This window comes from Chiloscyllium plagiosum, unplaced genomic scaffold (assembly GCF_037043375.1).
Source record: "Chiloscyllium plagiosum isolate Xiang-an unplaced genomic scaffold, Cpla_swu_hap1 HiC_scaffold_31, whole genome shotgun sequence".
In the NCBI taxonomy this organism is placed as follows: Eukaryota; Metazoa; Chordata; class Chondrichthyes; order Orectolobiformes; family Hemiscylliidae; genus Chiloscyllium; species Chiloscyllium plagiosum.
In genome coordinates, this window is record NW_028270169.1 from 46,498,998 (window position 1) to 46,515,204 (window position 16,207).

Below are 16,207 nucleotides of genomic sequence, written 5' to 3' on the forward strand. Positions count from 1 at the left end.
GCATCTTTAACATGGAAAAGTCCGAGGCATTTTATAGGAGTTAGGACTATGCAGATCGGTCAATGACTTAGGTTTTTAAAAGTATCTTAAAGGAAGAGAGAGGTACAAAGGTTTAAAGAGAGGTTTAAATGCTTAATGCCTTAATGGTTTACGTCAAGGCACCAATGACAAAGTAAAGTGAGTTGTGGATGAATGAAAGGCCTGAGGTTGCATGAATGTGGGCTCTCGCAAGTATTGCAATAGACTCATGATTCACAATGTTTCAAAGGTTTTCAATCAACCGACTGCCTTGTAATATTTTAACTCACATATTGTCCTGACCAAACTTAAAACTTGAAGTTTTGTTCTTACCCTTCCACTCTCCACTATATCTCTCTGTAGATCCTTCGATGTCAGAACCAACATTTTAACTGCATGCATCAAGTCAGTACAAGACTCAAGGATCCTACGGGAAACAAAAATACAGAATGCTCGTCAATTAATTTCTTCTTAAACAATTCTAAACACAGTTCATATGAAAACACACCAAATAAAAACTTCATTTCCATTTAATTTTTCATGTGTCATGTCCTGGAACACAGAGGTCAATCAGCTCATGTCAATATCAACCACTCAGTTAGATCCACTTTCCTGCCCAGTCCCGGTAGCTCTGCATTTTATTCTTATTAAGTTAATTCTATCTGGGAAAAACGTACTTCACTGGAAATTGAAGTAGTAGTTAGATGGTAAACCACCTTCCATTTCTTTCCATAGCCAATGTCATGACCTTGTCCTTGAGTTTAAGTGCTCCTAAAAGCTTTAAACTAAAATACACTGATTATTCTGCAAGATTCTTGGCCTATATTGTTAAACTACTCTGGGACACCAAAGCAAATATTTCTTTGCTCTCATCACGCCAACTTACTGCATTGATCTGTTGAGAGGGGTCTCTCCATTTATAGGCTTTAACTCTCCTTCAATGTAAAGAGCTTCCCCATAGACATATTCAGATTCTCAGTGTGAAAGGTTTGCAGCATCAACTACTCATTTCACTTCTCCTCCTCTGCACCAGAGTCAGTAACACCTAAACAGCTCTACCAAAGAAGCCTCAGAACTTAAACAAAGACATTTCAAAGGGAAAAAAAAATCAAAGCAGGCACTTGTTGGATATTCAAATCACCTAAGTTCCTGATGGAGATTTGTTTGCATAACCAACACAATTTGAATACATGGACCACCGTTAACGTAATAAAGTTTTCTCAAGGTTTTTACAGAAGTATTCTCAAACAGAATTTCACACTATGGTACGTCAGCCATCCGAGGTTAGGTGACCCAATGGTTTGATCAAAGCAGTGGGATTAAGGAGGTCCAGAGTGGAATTCAAGGGTCTGCTGCCTAGGCAGCTGAAGTTTTAACTGTGGGCTGAGTAAATTCAAAAGTGGAAGCATGCAGGGGCCTCAGAGAAATTTAAAGCTCAAAGAGGCTACAAAAAAGAGAGGAATAAAGTGATAGAAGAATTTAAAAACAAGGATTTGAATAATAGCAGTGCTGCACCAGTTGCAGGAAAGGTGAATTGGCCATGGTAAACTGTCCATCGTGTTCAGGGATGTATAGGCTAGGTGCATTCGTCAGTGGTAAATATAGGATAATAGGGGAGGGGAATGGGTCTGGGTGGGGGTTACTCTGCGAAGGATTGGTGTGAACTTGTTGGGCCGAAGGGTCTGTTTCCACACTGTAGGGATTCTGTGATTATCTATGATGATAATATCAGGTAAGATAGCAAAAAAACAATCTAAACAAGACTCGCTGTCAGTTGAGGTAAAACTAGCAACTTTAGATGAGCTCAAATTTATGGAGCATGTGTTGACCAGGGGAGCATTAGAATTGTCCAGTTTAGAGGTAATAAAGACATGGGGTGAGGTTTCAGCAGCAGTTGAGCTGACACAAAGGGATTATTTTATTCTTTAATGGAATATGAGTGTTGCTAGCAAGGGCAGAATTTGTTACCTATCCCTAATTGTTCTTGTGCTGATTGATTTGCAAAGTTGGTTCAGATGGCAGTAAAAAGTCAATGACATTGCAGTGTATCTGAAGTTACATGTAGGCCAGGTCATGCAAGGATGTCAGATGTCCTACCCAAAAGGACATTAGGGAAGCAGCTAAGTTTTACAAAATGGATGGTAGTTATCAAGAGCATTATTATTAAGACAGCTTTACATTTCAGATCTATTAATTGCATTTATACTGCTACTTTGGTGGAGCTGAACCCAAGTCCCCAGCGAATTAACCTGCACCTTTGTATTACTAATTCATTGCTATTGTCACTATACTACCAAAAATCCATAAGATAATTAACACGAAAAGGAAAATCTCCTGAATTAGTGGCTAGGAATGAAGTTTGTGTCAGAACCCCAAAACCATGGCTTTGGTCTCATTAGTTAGTCAGGGAAAAAATTCTGCTCATTCAGGTAGAGAAGCAACAAGACAAGTCACATTGCTAAGGTACAGCCGAGTGATGTCAGTGAATGAGTCACTGCTTTTGAAAGATGGTTTGAGAGGTAGGATGTACATAAGAATCAGGAGGATCCAAGTTTAGGCCCTTTGGGGTATCAGCAGTGGAAACGTGAGAGCAGGAAGCAAAGACATTGCAGGTGCTTCTCTGACAATGGCTGAATAGATAAGAATGGAACCAGGTGAGCAGATTAGCGGTTGCAAAAATACCTAGTTCCATAATTTGTATGTTTTGAGAACTGGAATTCTAAATGCAAGATAAATAGGAGGAGAAACAAATCTGGGCTTGAGAATTGGAAAAAAAATCCATATGGTAATTACCATTCAAAGGAAGACAATGTTTATTTAAGGGTGTTACAATTAGGGGTTTGGAAACAATAAACTATGTGGTTCTTACTTTGCTTAGGAATAGAACCAATGAGTCTGGTTAGATTGTGGTAATGCCATTAGAGCTTAAATTTATTCATGTAATATGTCAAATCAAAGGTAGGTCAAAAGCTACTGACAAATATGAATCTATATCTGTTCAGATCAGAGGACAGGTTTGGAAATTGTAACTAATTTGGGATATCCCAAGCTTGCCTCTTTAGCAGGGGTAGAGGGGGATACTTTTCTTGGTACTACCGTGTTTTTGGGTAGTTTTGGGTTTATCTGTGTGATTTACTCACAGAACATAGACAGCTCATGGCTGGAGCCAGAACAGAAACATGCAAAGTGAAAACGCTTCCAGGGTTTGTAGACCCACTAAGCAAATAGTAGCACAGCTCATGCTTGAGCTAGGGTGTGAACAATCATGACTTGTCTGAATACTGTTGCCTGGCCCAATGTGAGGTGGAAAGACACCAAGAAGACACCATCTCTCAGAGCAGGAACACTGGGGAGAATCAAAGTGAGAATTATTAAGAGCTGTGGCACTCCTTAACTTGGTCCAAGAGAAGTGAAAGAAGCTTGAAAGTGTGGGGGAAACTCCTGTATGGAAATAAAAATAGAAAAATACCTGTTGACAGTTTCAGTCTTAGAAAATAAGTGTTCATAACACATTTGGTATAATGCTTGAGTTTAATTCTTGTAATTTGTTTTAAGTCCTTTAATTTGTTTAATTGCTGTATAGCAAAGGTCTTATTTAAAACACAAAACTTTATGTATTTCTTTCAATTAGTAACAAGAATTTGAATTTCTTTTAAAATTTACTAATATCCCTCAAGATAAATAACAAGACAGGCATTGTAAGAGAATAGCACAGCCATCTATGGCAAAAGTTACAGACTGTAAAGATGTAGCGTGTCATTCTACTACAGTTGCACAATATCATGCATGACTTTAGAATGGGAGGGCGGTGTCAAGGGACATTAGAATGGGGGGGGGTGTCAAGCATTAACTTGCAGTATTGAGAGGCATAGATATAGAAGTTAAAACATTCAGTGATTAAGGATAGAAACGAAAGGTTGGAGATAAGACAGTAATTTTCAAAGGCAGGGAAGTGAAGTTTAGTTGAGAAGAGAGTGACAACAACAGATATAAAGTGGTGTGGGGAGGGGGTTAGTACTTAGGGACCATGAACAAAAGTTGGCTGATCAACAGACTGTTGAAAGAAAGTTTTGAGGGAACAGAGTTGGGTTTCATGAACAAAATGAGCGCGGCGAGAGCATAGAGTTGAATAAGAGAGAAACTAAATAGAGGTACAAGTCCAGGGCCAGGGAAAGGAGTCACACTGCATTTTATTCCAAAGGACTGGATTCAATTCCTACTCAAACTGGCAGCGTCTGTCACCCTTTTCCACAATTCCAGAGGAATGGAGTTCTGAGAAGATAGTAGTCAGATACCCAGGAGCAAACCTAAATCACTCTAGATTTCTGACTGTCTACTAATAATTGTTAACTAACTTCCTGCTGCATACGGAGGAAGAATGGGACAAAAGCACAAAGGTTATTGACACCTTTGGAGAGAAAACTGGGGACAAAAAAAAATTACAACTGGCAGATTGTTCTGAGGCTGAAGCTGAAAATAAACCTTTACTGCAGAAAGGAAAAAAAACTCATTCAATACTGTGCAAATTACAATAGAATCAAGAGCAATAAGGCTACAATAATTTTAATATTTATAGCAGCAGTAAACATAATGTGATTTATCTCTTGGAATATTACACAATGGGACTGAAGAGGAATTAAATGAATCCATTGTAATTCTGGGCAATAGGAAGGCATGGGAAATGAATTCGTCAGTGGAATTTTGAGCAGTCTTAAAATGGATAATGAACAAGTCTACTACACTCGAAACAATGACAATGGATTAAAAATGGATTAGACAGAGTATGTTGGATTCTAGACTTTTGGAGTTCTATGCAATTTAGTTAATGACACACGGACGGGTCCAATAGCATTCGAGATAGTGGATGTGAATGGGAATGATTTAAACCAGGGGAATTCTGTAAAATGGAAACCACTATTGTGGAGAAGGGTGAGCTTGACATTTGACCTTGGTTTGGGTCCATTTACAGCAATACATTTAATGAAATCAATTTTTTTGTTTTGTGAAATTATTAATTATGGATTACAAAAAAAAAGAGCCCACAATAAATGACAGTAGGATTCAAACTAATCTTTTCTCAAGCTTTTTAATTTTCCTTACTAAGTATTGACATCTGGAGCTCTTTGTGTAGGAAGCTTGCATTGAAACTGCATAAAGTCACAAGCATTTTGCTGTGGAGGCGGCCCTTAGTGACACCCAAGCTTCTTGCAGTCTTAAGTAAATTCACACATCTTTGAAAGCACTGACCTCTCATTCACCTCTAGCTTCACACCCGTGTCTCCTGCTCTTGACTTGCTCAGCATTTCCTGGTTACAAGATTAGAGAAAAGAAAACCTGTTACAACTAGCAGCTCTGAAATACACAGCAGAACGTTGCCCTGCCCCAGCAATAAGCCAGGGAATTGGCTGCTGCCTGGTTTCTTTTCCTGAAAAGCCACTGAAGTATTAGAGCAAGTTCTGGATCATGTCATACCATATCGAAGACTCTGGCTACCATTACATTGAAAAGCATGCATGAGATGAGGCTTGCTGTGTAAAGATAAACATGCAGCTTCAGAACATTTGCTGTCAACTAACAAAAGTCAGACACAGTTATGTACAGAACAGAGTGCAGTTAATAATAAACAGAACTTCGACACAGATCAGCAATATTACAAGGAATTCTTTTTCATCTTCATCAAAATTTCCCACTGCACTCCATTCCCTTTCCGGACTTTCTATAGCTTTCCTCTGTGAAGCAGCCACATAACACGTATAATTGGAGAGCGATTCTGTAACTAGTTTCTGTACCGACATTCCAGAAACACAAAAATCGTGTAGGAGAAAAGTATTCTCTGGCTCTCCATTGAGGAAAAAAACAACTTCATTTCTGATTTTCTTTAATTGGCTTGGATATCCTCACTGCTTATTTTGCTTGCAGAAAATGTTCTTGCCATACAATTAAGCAAAGAACAATCATACCCTACTGTCCTGGACAGACCACCTCATCAAAGCCTCATGGTCTGTCTCTCCCGAATGCAATACAGCAAGTTTGACCATGAATATGGAGCTCTGAACAACCCATAGGAAGAATGCCCCAAATCAGGGACTCCCCATTACAATATCCTTTCACACATTTGAATTCATAATTCTCTTCACTTATATAACTACTTTCTCCCTTTCAATAACTCAGTCTCAAAGTGCATCAGAACAGAGAACTTCTGTACATATCTGGTGTCTATCTATCCATCAACAGCAACTCTGTCCAGCTACTGAAGTAATTTTTTTTCCCCTAATACAGAGAAACCTCAATGATCCGAATTTCGGATTATCTGGCAAGATCGCAAGGTCCTGATGCTTGGCTAAACAATGTTAGCCGGCATTCAATTAAGTGAACGAAATAATCCTCACCTGTGTCCTTCGGATAATTGAGGTTCCTCTGTACATCTCTAATAGCTTATCTAATTAACTTAGCGACACGAATTACCTCAATCCGAGTAGTTGCAGCTTCAACAGCTGCTGATGTGGCAGCCATCTCCTTTTCTACCAGATCACCCAGCTCTTTTTGCTTGATGTCTCTTCCTTTAGGCCTCAGCTCCTAAAACAACACATACATCAGTCAACAGCACTGCAGAGAGTGCACAACGATTGATGGAGGAGATGTTCAACTCAGTCAATTCAGAATTAAAACAACTCCTTACGTTTCTCATTAGAGATTTGAAACTAGAACGGTACTTTCGCTTATACATCTGAGAGTCATAGACTTGATTCTATTTTCATGCTGAACTAACTGGGGAGCAGTTTGGCTGCTACAGTTAGCCTCTGCACCCCTGACTTGGGTGAAATGGAAAGTAAACAAAAAAATCAATTAATCACTGTTCATGTCCCTGATTATTCCATGTTTGTTCCTAATCGAAACAACACAATATAGGTTCGGCTTTCAGGCTTCAAGAGCCTCTGATGAGTTCCCAGAATGGTTATTTGACCGAGAGACAAGGATTCAATTCAATTATGGAATTGAACTCCATCATGAGTGTCTTAGAAACAGAGGGGCAGTATTAAAGGGTAATCATTCCGTTGGGATGGTATTACTCATGCAGTAACATTGGACAAAGAAGCAGAATTAACTTTGTAGGATCTCTCCACAGTATTTGAACTTTGCACGCTGTGAGCAAAATTGACAGCATGGAATGAATTAAGGGAAAGCTTGATGATGTGCTTCAATCTTCAGCCTATCCAACATTTTACCGAAATTTCATGGAAGATTAACCCCTTACCTCTCCTATTGTGTTTATCTGGTTCAGACTTTCTCTCACTTTTGTGCAATCTGCACTGCTCAAAGTTGTAGTGTCCTTCAAGCTGGAGAAGTAGGAAAGTACCTCACTACCACATTGCTTACATGCTTCCAATAGACCTGGCAGTGAGGAAACAGAACCAACATAAGGTGCGGGAAAGACCGTACAGCCACAAAACATCAATAACAATCACACAAATCCTGTTGACAGGGCTTTTATTCAAAGGTCAGTCAGAGCTTTTTTTGCTCAACTTAGTTGTAGTAATGTTGAGCTAAAGGAGCTTCTTTGAAGCTGTGGCTTGAGGAATGACAAAGATCAGTCAGTGTCCCTGCACCTTAGTTTATACAGTGATTCTTGGTTAGTGTATATTGGAGCAAGGTTTAGCTGTGGCAGACCTGTGGCTAAATAGCCTCCTAATATTCCTAGCAAGGATTTAAATCCAAGTGCAGCTATTTGGATGAAGTACCAAGTATTACGGTAAGCTAATTAACAGTCCACAATATGAAATCAATGACTCTAAAAACAAGGGGAAATAAACTGGCAACAAAATCAAAATAAAGATGCTCACCGACTTGCTTACTTCTGCAATCAAGTTCTCTTTTTAATAAGGTGGAACTAGGATCAAACTTAAAACTTAATTGGAAGCACTAGCTTTTGGAGCGCCGCTCCTTCATCAGGTGGCTGTGGTACAAAAGCTAGTGTGCTTCCAATTAAACCTGTTGGACTATAACCTGGTGTTGTGTGATTTTTAAACTTTGTACACCCCAGTCCAATACCGGCATCTCCAAATCATAACTAGGATCAAACAGTATCAGAATACATAACAAATTAAACAACTTTTCTTCATAACATTACTGAGCAAACACAAAAATCACATTTTACATATTTATAAATAAACCAACCCTCAGGGGCTACTGATACCTAAGTCAGTCAGAAAAGACTGTATCATATCAAATCCATCAAAATTCATGATGATGAAGTATCATGAGAAATTAATCACAGAGAAAAACAGAGGGAGTATTGGTGGGGAGGGCAGAGAATAGAGAGTGTGGGGCTGAGGACTGAGAAAAGGAAGTTAGAGCGAGACTGAGGAAAAAAATTGAAGGCAGGCCAAGAAACAGGGGATTCCAAGAGAAAAGCGAGAAAGAAAATGAGAATGAATAGGAAGAAACAGTCATCCTTTTGTTGAGGTAAATGCATCTTTCCTAGGCCACTGCTAATTTGGTCAAAATGAATCAAGGTGGTATTACACTGATAAAGTGTTGTTCCAATGTCCTGGCCATCTGAATCAAACTTACACTGTCATTATTCTGATGATGAGGTGCACCCACTGCAGTTATATTAGTCCAAAACACGGAGTCTCAGTCCACACCATCACACACTCCTTTGGATAAAACACTTCTCTCATCCTTGCCACTTAGATTTCTGAAGAACATGCCTAATGCCTTCCTTTGAATCTACTCATTATTTGAAACAATTCAGTGGCCATTAGTTCTTAAACCATTTATGAACATTATCTATCCCATCCAATTAAATACAAAACACAATTTTTGTTTTATTCAAGAGGCCCACTGTGTCCTGTAATTAAGAGTCTATTTCTGTCTTCCCCTCAGTTTCTTCTTTCAATAAGAAGAAGAGATGGTCTTCTCAGTCCTTACAGCCAAGTGGTCATTCTTCATGCGTTAACCTAGACAGTGGGCTATCGCAAGTTGTCTCATCATGGGAGAGAGTCACAGCTAAAGCCAACCATATCTTCAACCAGCATCCACAAACAAGCACACTGCAATGAGAATTCGTTCAATGGCAATGGTAAACCCTGACTGATTTTTATTATCTGTAGCTCAAAAGCACATAGGTCAATTGTAATATTTCAACTGATGCTAAGAGTGAAATCAGCCAACGTAGCACCAGGACCTTACAGACATCGTAATGATGTCGTTATCAACAGGGTTATTGAAGGGACTTAATTATGGTACAACAATGTAAAACTTTAATGAAATAATGCTCAACAAACTAAAAGGGTATACATGGCAGAAGCTGACAGGATATAGAAAATATTTGCAAAGTGACATAGCAGATTTCAGGCATATTCTTTCTTGTTCATACATATTCTCCTATCATTTAGATTATGATTGAAGTACCCGAATTTTACATGGTGACACACCACTCACTTCAGAACACTGTTTGGTGAGAACCCTCTTCAATGGCACAAGTTCACGATACAGGCTGATAGATAGTTTCTTGTCAGTAGAATCTGCTGTTCTTTTAGAAACCAAGAGTCAAGCTTCAGTAGGCATCACAGCACTAGTGTTGTGAGAGTGCAAGCTGGTTAACAAAAGCAAGGTATTGCTTTTTAAAGCCGCTTACATGCAACAGCACATTGAGCACATTACTTACGGTCTGCCTGCTCCATTGGCACCATATGGGAGGTAGCACTACCCTGGACAATGGTGTCCCCCATCAAATGGGTAAAAAGGGTGACTGCCTGTAAAAGGTTTCTGACATCTGGAAAATGAAAAACAAAAAAAGTGGGTAGGAAAGAAGCACAGAATAAGGTAACTCAAGAGACCCAAAATACTCCCACATCTTCTTTAGAAATCATTTCAATCCTTCCTGTCCACTAGGCACTAACCAGACTCTTGCAAGCATTCGGTTCTATCGGTGGCAGCTACTCTTTTTCATGCAAGATCTTAGAGAATGATAATGAGAGAATGAGATGACGACCTAGTGGCATTATCACTGGAATTTAAATTCAGAGACCCAGATAATGTTCGAGGTACCTGGGTTCGAATCCCACCATGACAGATGATGGAATGTGAATTCAATAACAATCTGGAAATAAGAGTCCAATGGTGACCATGAAACCATTGCTGAGCATCAGGGGAAAAAAACCATCTGGGAAGGAAACCGACATCCTTAGCTGATCTGGTCTACATGTGACTCCAGACCCACAGCAATATCGTTCACTCTTAACTGCCCTGTGGGCAATTAGGAATGGACAAATGCTGGCCCAGCCAGTGACACCCACATCCCATGAATGAGTTTTTTAAGAATGCACATAATGCATCTGATAACACATATATGCATTTTCCAGTAAAAACTGTGTTATAATACATGGAACCCTGTTTAAGAATGTCTAAATTACGAATGCTCATACTTACAAACAAGTTCCCCTTTTACAATTAAAGATCTGACATATGAACATTTACTCGCACTTATGAACAGCTATTTTATATCATGCTGTATTGTGTTCTGACAAATTGATTTATGAACATACTCAAGAACAGAGCCTATTCATAACCCAGGGGCTGACTGTATTCAAGAGCAGGAGCAATTAATTCATATTTCCCTTCCTTAACCACCATTTTTGATTGATGCACATTTGACAACAAATACATAGATACAGGACATCAATGCGTGGATGCAATGATCTGAAAATTGCCCTAAGGATGTCCTTTAAATATAGTCAGTATTCTGGCAGAAAGGCTAAGGGCTGTGAACACCAGTAGAAGCAAGGCGTTTCAGAGGTAAGAGAAGCAGAAGCAGATGCAGATGCAATCAGCACCATATGCTGGACCTTTTCAGAAGGACAGATAAATGTGTAACTCCACAACTGACTACAGAAATCAGTCCTGTGTATAAAAACAGAAAGTGCTAGAGAAAGTACTGAAAAACCGATTAGTGCTGATTAGGGGAGTTAATTACCATTTGACACATCTGGAGCCAACAAATTAAATTTAGCGGCAGTGGCACTAATAGAATAGTTTGAGATAATTACACCAAACATTGGATTACCTATTCGGACTAATGGAATAATGGTTTATGGAATAACAGTGGTGCAGTGATACACTGACATAGTCATAGACCAGTATTTCTACAAATGGCAGCCTTGACTAATTAAATGAATTCCTTGATCAAGAATTTAAATTGAGTTAATTAAACAAATCAAGATAAAAAAACAAGTATCTTTTCTTCCTGGTGGTGGAAATTGAATAAAGATTTGTACACCTTGTGTATCTCACTGTGTCTCACACCTGCACACACACAACATGGGTGCTGGGAAACTACAGTTAGGCGGTAGTGTGCGGGTAAAAGATAAAAAAAGAAAAAATAAATAAACAGGTGTGTCAGATATCCTGTTCACTCTGAGAACTGGTTCTGAGGGAGCTGGGTCAGCGTCACAGCCTCTCCACATGGAACTAAAGGATGACTTGGTGATGGGATACCGGCCTGTGTGGAGTTATTTCAAGCACTTCAGGGACATTCTACCAGAACTTCAGTTATTCAAAAAACCAAACTTCCACTTCAAAAAAAAGCAAGTATAAGTAATGTGACCATGTAACGACTAGATTTCATAAATACCCAACTAGTTCATTAATGTCTTTTGGGGAAGGAAATCTACCAATCTTCTGCTCCAGCTCTTTCTGTGAAGAGAAAAAAAAACACCGCTGCCTGCTACCGGTAAGTAATTTTAAAACAAACTGTCTAAGGTAAGACAGTTTGTTTTAAAATTACTTACCGGTAGCGGGCAGCAGTTTTTTTTTCTCTTCACAGAAAGAGCGGGAGCAGCAGGAGGAAGTGACGACGACCAGAGGGGCAGCCGGGAAGGAAAGCAGTGAGTATATAAATCAGGAAGGCGGCTAAACCCGAGACTCTACAACCGTAGTGTCTCCCACCCGCCCTCCTCCTCTAACCCCCTTACTAAGTACTGTTTATCTATTAATTGGTTTTTAAAAAAAAAAGACTATAGCAGAGAGGTATCAGGAAGTATTTTAACTCAAACCTGTACAAAGTAATAAAGTAATTAACTAAGCAGAGATGGCTGGTCAGGTGGTGTGCTGCAGCTGTATGATGTGGGAGCTGGCTGATCCCATTGTGAACGGCAGTGACCACATCTGCAGCAAGTGTTGGTTGCTGGAAGAACTCCGGATCAGAGTTGATGATCTGGAATCTGAGCTTCAAACACTGCGGCACATCCGGGAGGGGGAGAGTTACCTGGACACTTTGTTTCAGGAGGCAGTCACACCTGGGAGATTAAGTAATTCACATCCAGTCAGTGATCAGGGACATCAGAATGTGACTGTAAGTGAGGCAGGTAGGGGGAACCTGAGTTCAGGAGTGCAGGAGCCTCAGCCCTTGACCTTGTCCAACAGGTATGAGATGCTTGCCCCCTTTACAGATGAGGAAAAGGGCTCTGGACAGGATGAGCCAGCTGACCACGGCACCATGGTGCAGAAGGCCATTCAAGAGGGGGGAGCAAAAAGACAAGTAGTTGTTATAGGGGATTCTATAATTAGGGGGACAGATAGTATCCTTTGCAAGCTGGATCGGGAGTCTCGCATGGTGTGTTGCCTACCCGGTGCCAGGGTTCGGGACATCTCTGACCGGCTTGAAAGGATGTTGGAGCGGGAGGGGGAGGATCCAGTTGTTGTGGTCCACGTTGGGACTAACAACATAGGCAAAGCTAGGGTGGAGGACCTGTTTGGGGATTATCGAGCACTAGGAAGGAAATTGAAGTACAGGTCCTCAAGGGTCATAATCTCCGGATTACTGCCCGAGCCACGTGCAAATTGGCATAGGGATAAGAAAATTAGGGAAGTAAACACGTGGCTAAGGGATTGGTGTAGGAAAGAGGGATTCCACTTTGTGGGGCATTGGCATCAGTTTTGGAACCGGGGGGATCTGTACCGTTGGGACGGTCTCCACCTGAACCGATCAGGTACCAATGTTCTAGCGAAGAGGATAAATAGGGTGGTCAGTCGGACTTTAAACTTCTGAGCTGGGGGGGAGGGGAAAGTGAAAGCAACAGGGAGCTTGGAGTTAAATGGAAAGATAAGCGGCAGGATAGCATATGTGCAGGCAGATTTAAACTTGAGACAGACTGGGAATGCAGCAAAAAGGAAGGATAACTTAGGACATCTTATGACTTCCAATATCTCTAATGATAAGAAAGTTAACATTAAGGCACTTTACCCGAATGCTCATAGCATTCATAACAAAGCAGACGAACTAATGGCATAGATCATCGTGAATGATTATGATGTGGTAGGCATCAGAGACGTGGTTACAGGGGGGTCAGGACTGGCAGTTAAACATCCAAGGGTTTTCAACTTATCGAAAAGACAGGGAGGTGGGCAGAGGGGGCGGGGTTGCCTTGTTATTTAAGAACAAAATTAAATCTATGGCACTGAATGACATAGCGTCGGATGATGTGGAGTCTGTGTGAGTGGAATTGAGGAACCACAAAGGCAAAAAAACCATAATGGGAGTTATGTACAGACCTCCTAACAGTGGTCAGGACCAGGGGCGCAACATGTACTGGGAAATAGAGAAGGCATGTCAGAAAGGTAAGGTGACAGTGATCATGGGAGACTTCAATATGTAGGTGGACTGGGTAAATAATGTTGCCAGTGCATCCAAAGAAAGGGAATTCATGGAATGCTTACAGGATGGCTTTTTGGAACAGCTTGTCATGGAGCCCACAAGGGAGCAGGCTATTCTGGACCTAGTGCTATGTAATGAACCAGACTTCATAAAAAATCTTAAAGTTAGGGAACACTTAGGAAGCAGTGATCATAATATGGTAGAGTTCAGTCTGCAGTTTGAAAGAGAGAAGGCAAAATCTGATGTAATGTTGTTACAGTTAAATAAAGGTAACTATGAGGGCATGAGAGAGGAACTGACGAAAATAGACTGGAAGCAGAGCCTAGAAGGAAGACAGTAGAGCAAAAATGGCGGGAGTTTGTGGGTAAAATTGAGGACACTGTACAGAGGTTCATCCCCGAGAAGAGAAAGTTTATCCGGGGAGGGCTTAGACAGCCATGGCTGACAAAGGAAGTCAGGAAATCTATCAAAGAAAAAGAGAGAGCCTATAAAGTGGCCAAGAGCACTGGGAAATCAGAAGATTGGGAAGGCTACAAAAACAAACAGAGGATAACAAAGAGAGAAATAAGGAAGGAGAGGATCAAATATGAAGGTAGGCTAGCCAGTAATATTAGAAATGATAGTAAAAGTTTCTTTCAATACATAAGAAACAAACGACAGGCAAAAGTAGACATTGGGCCACTTCAAACTGATGCTGGAAGCCTAGTGATGGGAGATAAGGAAATAGCAGGAGAACTTAATAAGTACTTTGCGTCAGTCTTCACAGTGGAAGACATGAGTAATATCCTAACAATTAAAGGGAGTCAGGGGGCTGAGTTGAGTATGGTTGCCATTACAAAAGAAAAAGTGCTAGAAAAGCTAAAAGGTCTTAAAATTGATAAATCTCCTGGCCCTGATGGGTTACATCCTAGAGTTCTGAGGGGGGTGGCTGAGGAAATAGCGGAGGCATTGGTTGAGATCTTTCAAAAGTCACTGGAGTCAGGGAAAGTCCCAGATGATTGGAAGATCGCTGTTGTAACCCCCTTGTTCAAGAAAGGATCAAGGCAAAAGATGGAAAATTATAGGCCAATTAGCCTAACCTCAGTTGTTGGTAAAATTCTAGAATCCATCATTAAGGATGAGGTTTCTAAATTCTTGGAAGAGCAGGGTCGGATTAGAACAAGTCAACATGGATTTAGTAAGGGGAGGTCGTGCCTGACAAACCTTTTGGAGTTCTTTGAAGAGGTGACAAGTAGGTTAGACCGGGGAAACCCAGTGGATGTGGTCTACCTAGACTTCCAAAAGGCCTTTGATAAGGTGCCACACGGGAGGCTGCTGAGCAAGGTGAGGGCCCATGGTGTTCGAGGTGAGCTACTGGTATGGATTGAGGATTGGCTGTCTGACAGGAGGCAGAGAGTTGGGATAAAAGGTTCTTTTCGGAATGGCAGCCGGTGACAAGCGGTGTCCCGCAGGGTTCAGTGTTGGGGCCGCAGCTGTTCACATTATATATTAATGATCTGGATGAAGGGACTGGGGGCATTCTAGCGAAGTTTGCCGACGATACAAAGTTAGGTGGACAGGCAGGTAGTACTGAGGAAGTGGGGAGGCTGCAGAAGGATCTAGACAGTTTGGAGGAGTGGTCCAGGAATGGTTGATGGAATTCAATGTGAGCAAATGCGAGGTCTTGCACTTTGGGAAAAAGAATAGAAGCATGGATTACTTTCTAAACGGTGAGAAAATTCGTAAAGCCAAAGTACAGAGGGATCTGGGAGTGCTAGTTGAGGATTCTCTAAAGGTAAACATGCAGGTTGAGTCCGTGATTAAGAAAACGAATGCAATGTTGTCAATTATCTCAAGGGGGTTGGAATATAAAAGCACTGTTGTGCTACTGAGACTTTATAAAGCTCTGGTTAGGCCCCATTTGGAGTACTGTGTCCAGTTTTGTTCCCCACACTTCAGGAAGGACATACTGGCACTGGAGCGTGTCCAGCGGAGATTCACACGGATGATCCCTGGAATGGTAGGTCTAACATACGAGGAACGTCTGAGGATCCTGGGATTGTATTCATTGGAGTTTAGAAGATTAAGGGGAGATCTAATAGAAACTTAGAAGATAATACATGGCTTGGAAAGGGTGGACGCTAGGAAATTGTTTCCGTTAGGCGAGGAGACTAGGACCCGTGGACACAGCCTTAGAATTAGAGGGGGTAAATTCAGAACAGAAATGCGGAGACATTTCTTCAGCCAGAGAGTGGTGGGCCTGTGGAATTCATTGCCACAGAGTGCAGTGGAGGCTGGAACGCTAAATGTCTTCAAGGCAGAAATTGATAAATTCTTGATGTCACAAGGAATTAAGAGCTACGGGGAGAATGCGGGTAAGTGGATTTGAAATGCCCATCAGTCATGATTGAATGGCGGAGTGGACTCGATGGGCCAAATGGCCTTACTTCCGCTCCTATGTCTTATGGTCTTATGGTCTGTATATGATTCCGAACCCACAGCAATATGCTTTACTATTAATTGTTCTCTGAAGTGGCCCAGTAAGTGCTTCAG

At 41.0% G+C, this 16,207-nt stretch overlaps 1 protein-coding gene across 5 annotated transcripts in view; it reads right to left on the minus strand.

Moving 5' to 3' along the window:
* The window catches only part of hip1 (huntingtin interacting protein 1), a 344,047-nt gene that overhangs the window by 21,008 nt on the left and 306,832 nt on the right, over positions 1-16,207 (minus strand). For 4 of the 5 annotated variants that reach the window (XM_043718716.2, XM_043718713.2, XM_087977487.1 and 1 more), the window contains 5 exons: positions 9,689-9,796; positions 7,274-7,410; positions 6,484-6,594; positions 5,266-5,324; positions 352-445 (listed from right to left, as the gene is read on the minus strand). In XM_043718716.2, coding sequence (XP_043574651.2) covers positions 352-445; positions 5,266-5,324; positions 6,484-6,594; positions 7,274-7,410; positions 9,689-9,796 — 509 coding nt within the window. The remainder of the gene's footprint in view (positions 1-351; positions 446-5,265; positions 5,325-6,483; positions 6,595-7,273; positions 7,411-9,688; positions 9,797-16,207) is intronic. The other variant, XM_087977488.1, reaches the window with a different exon arrangement.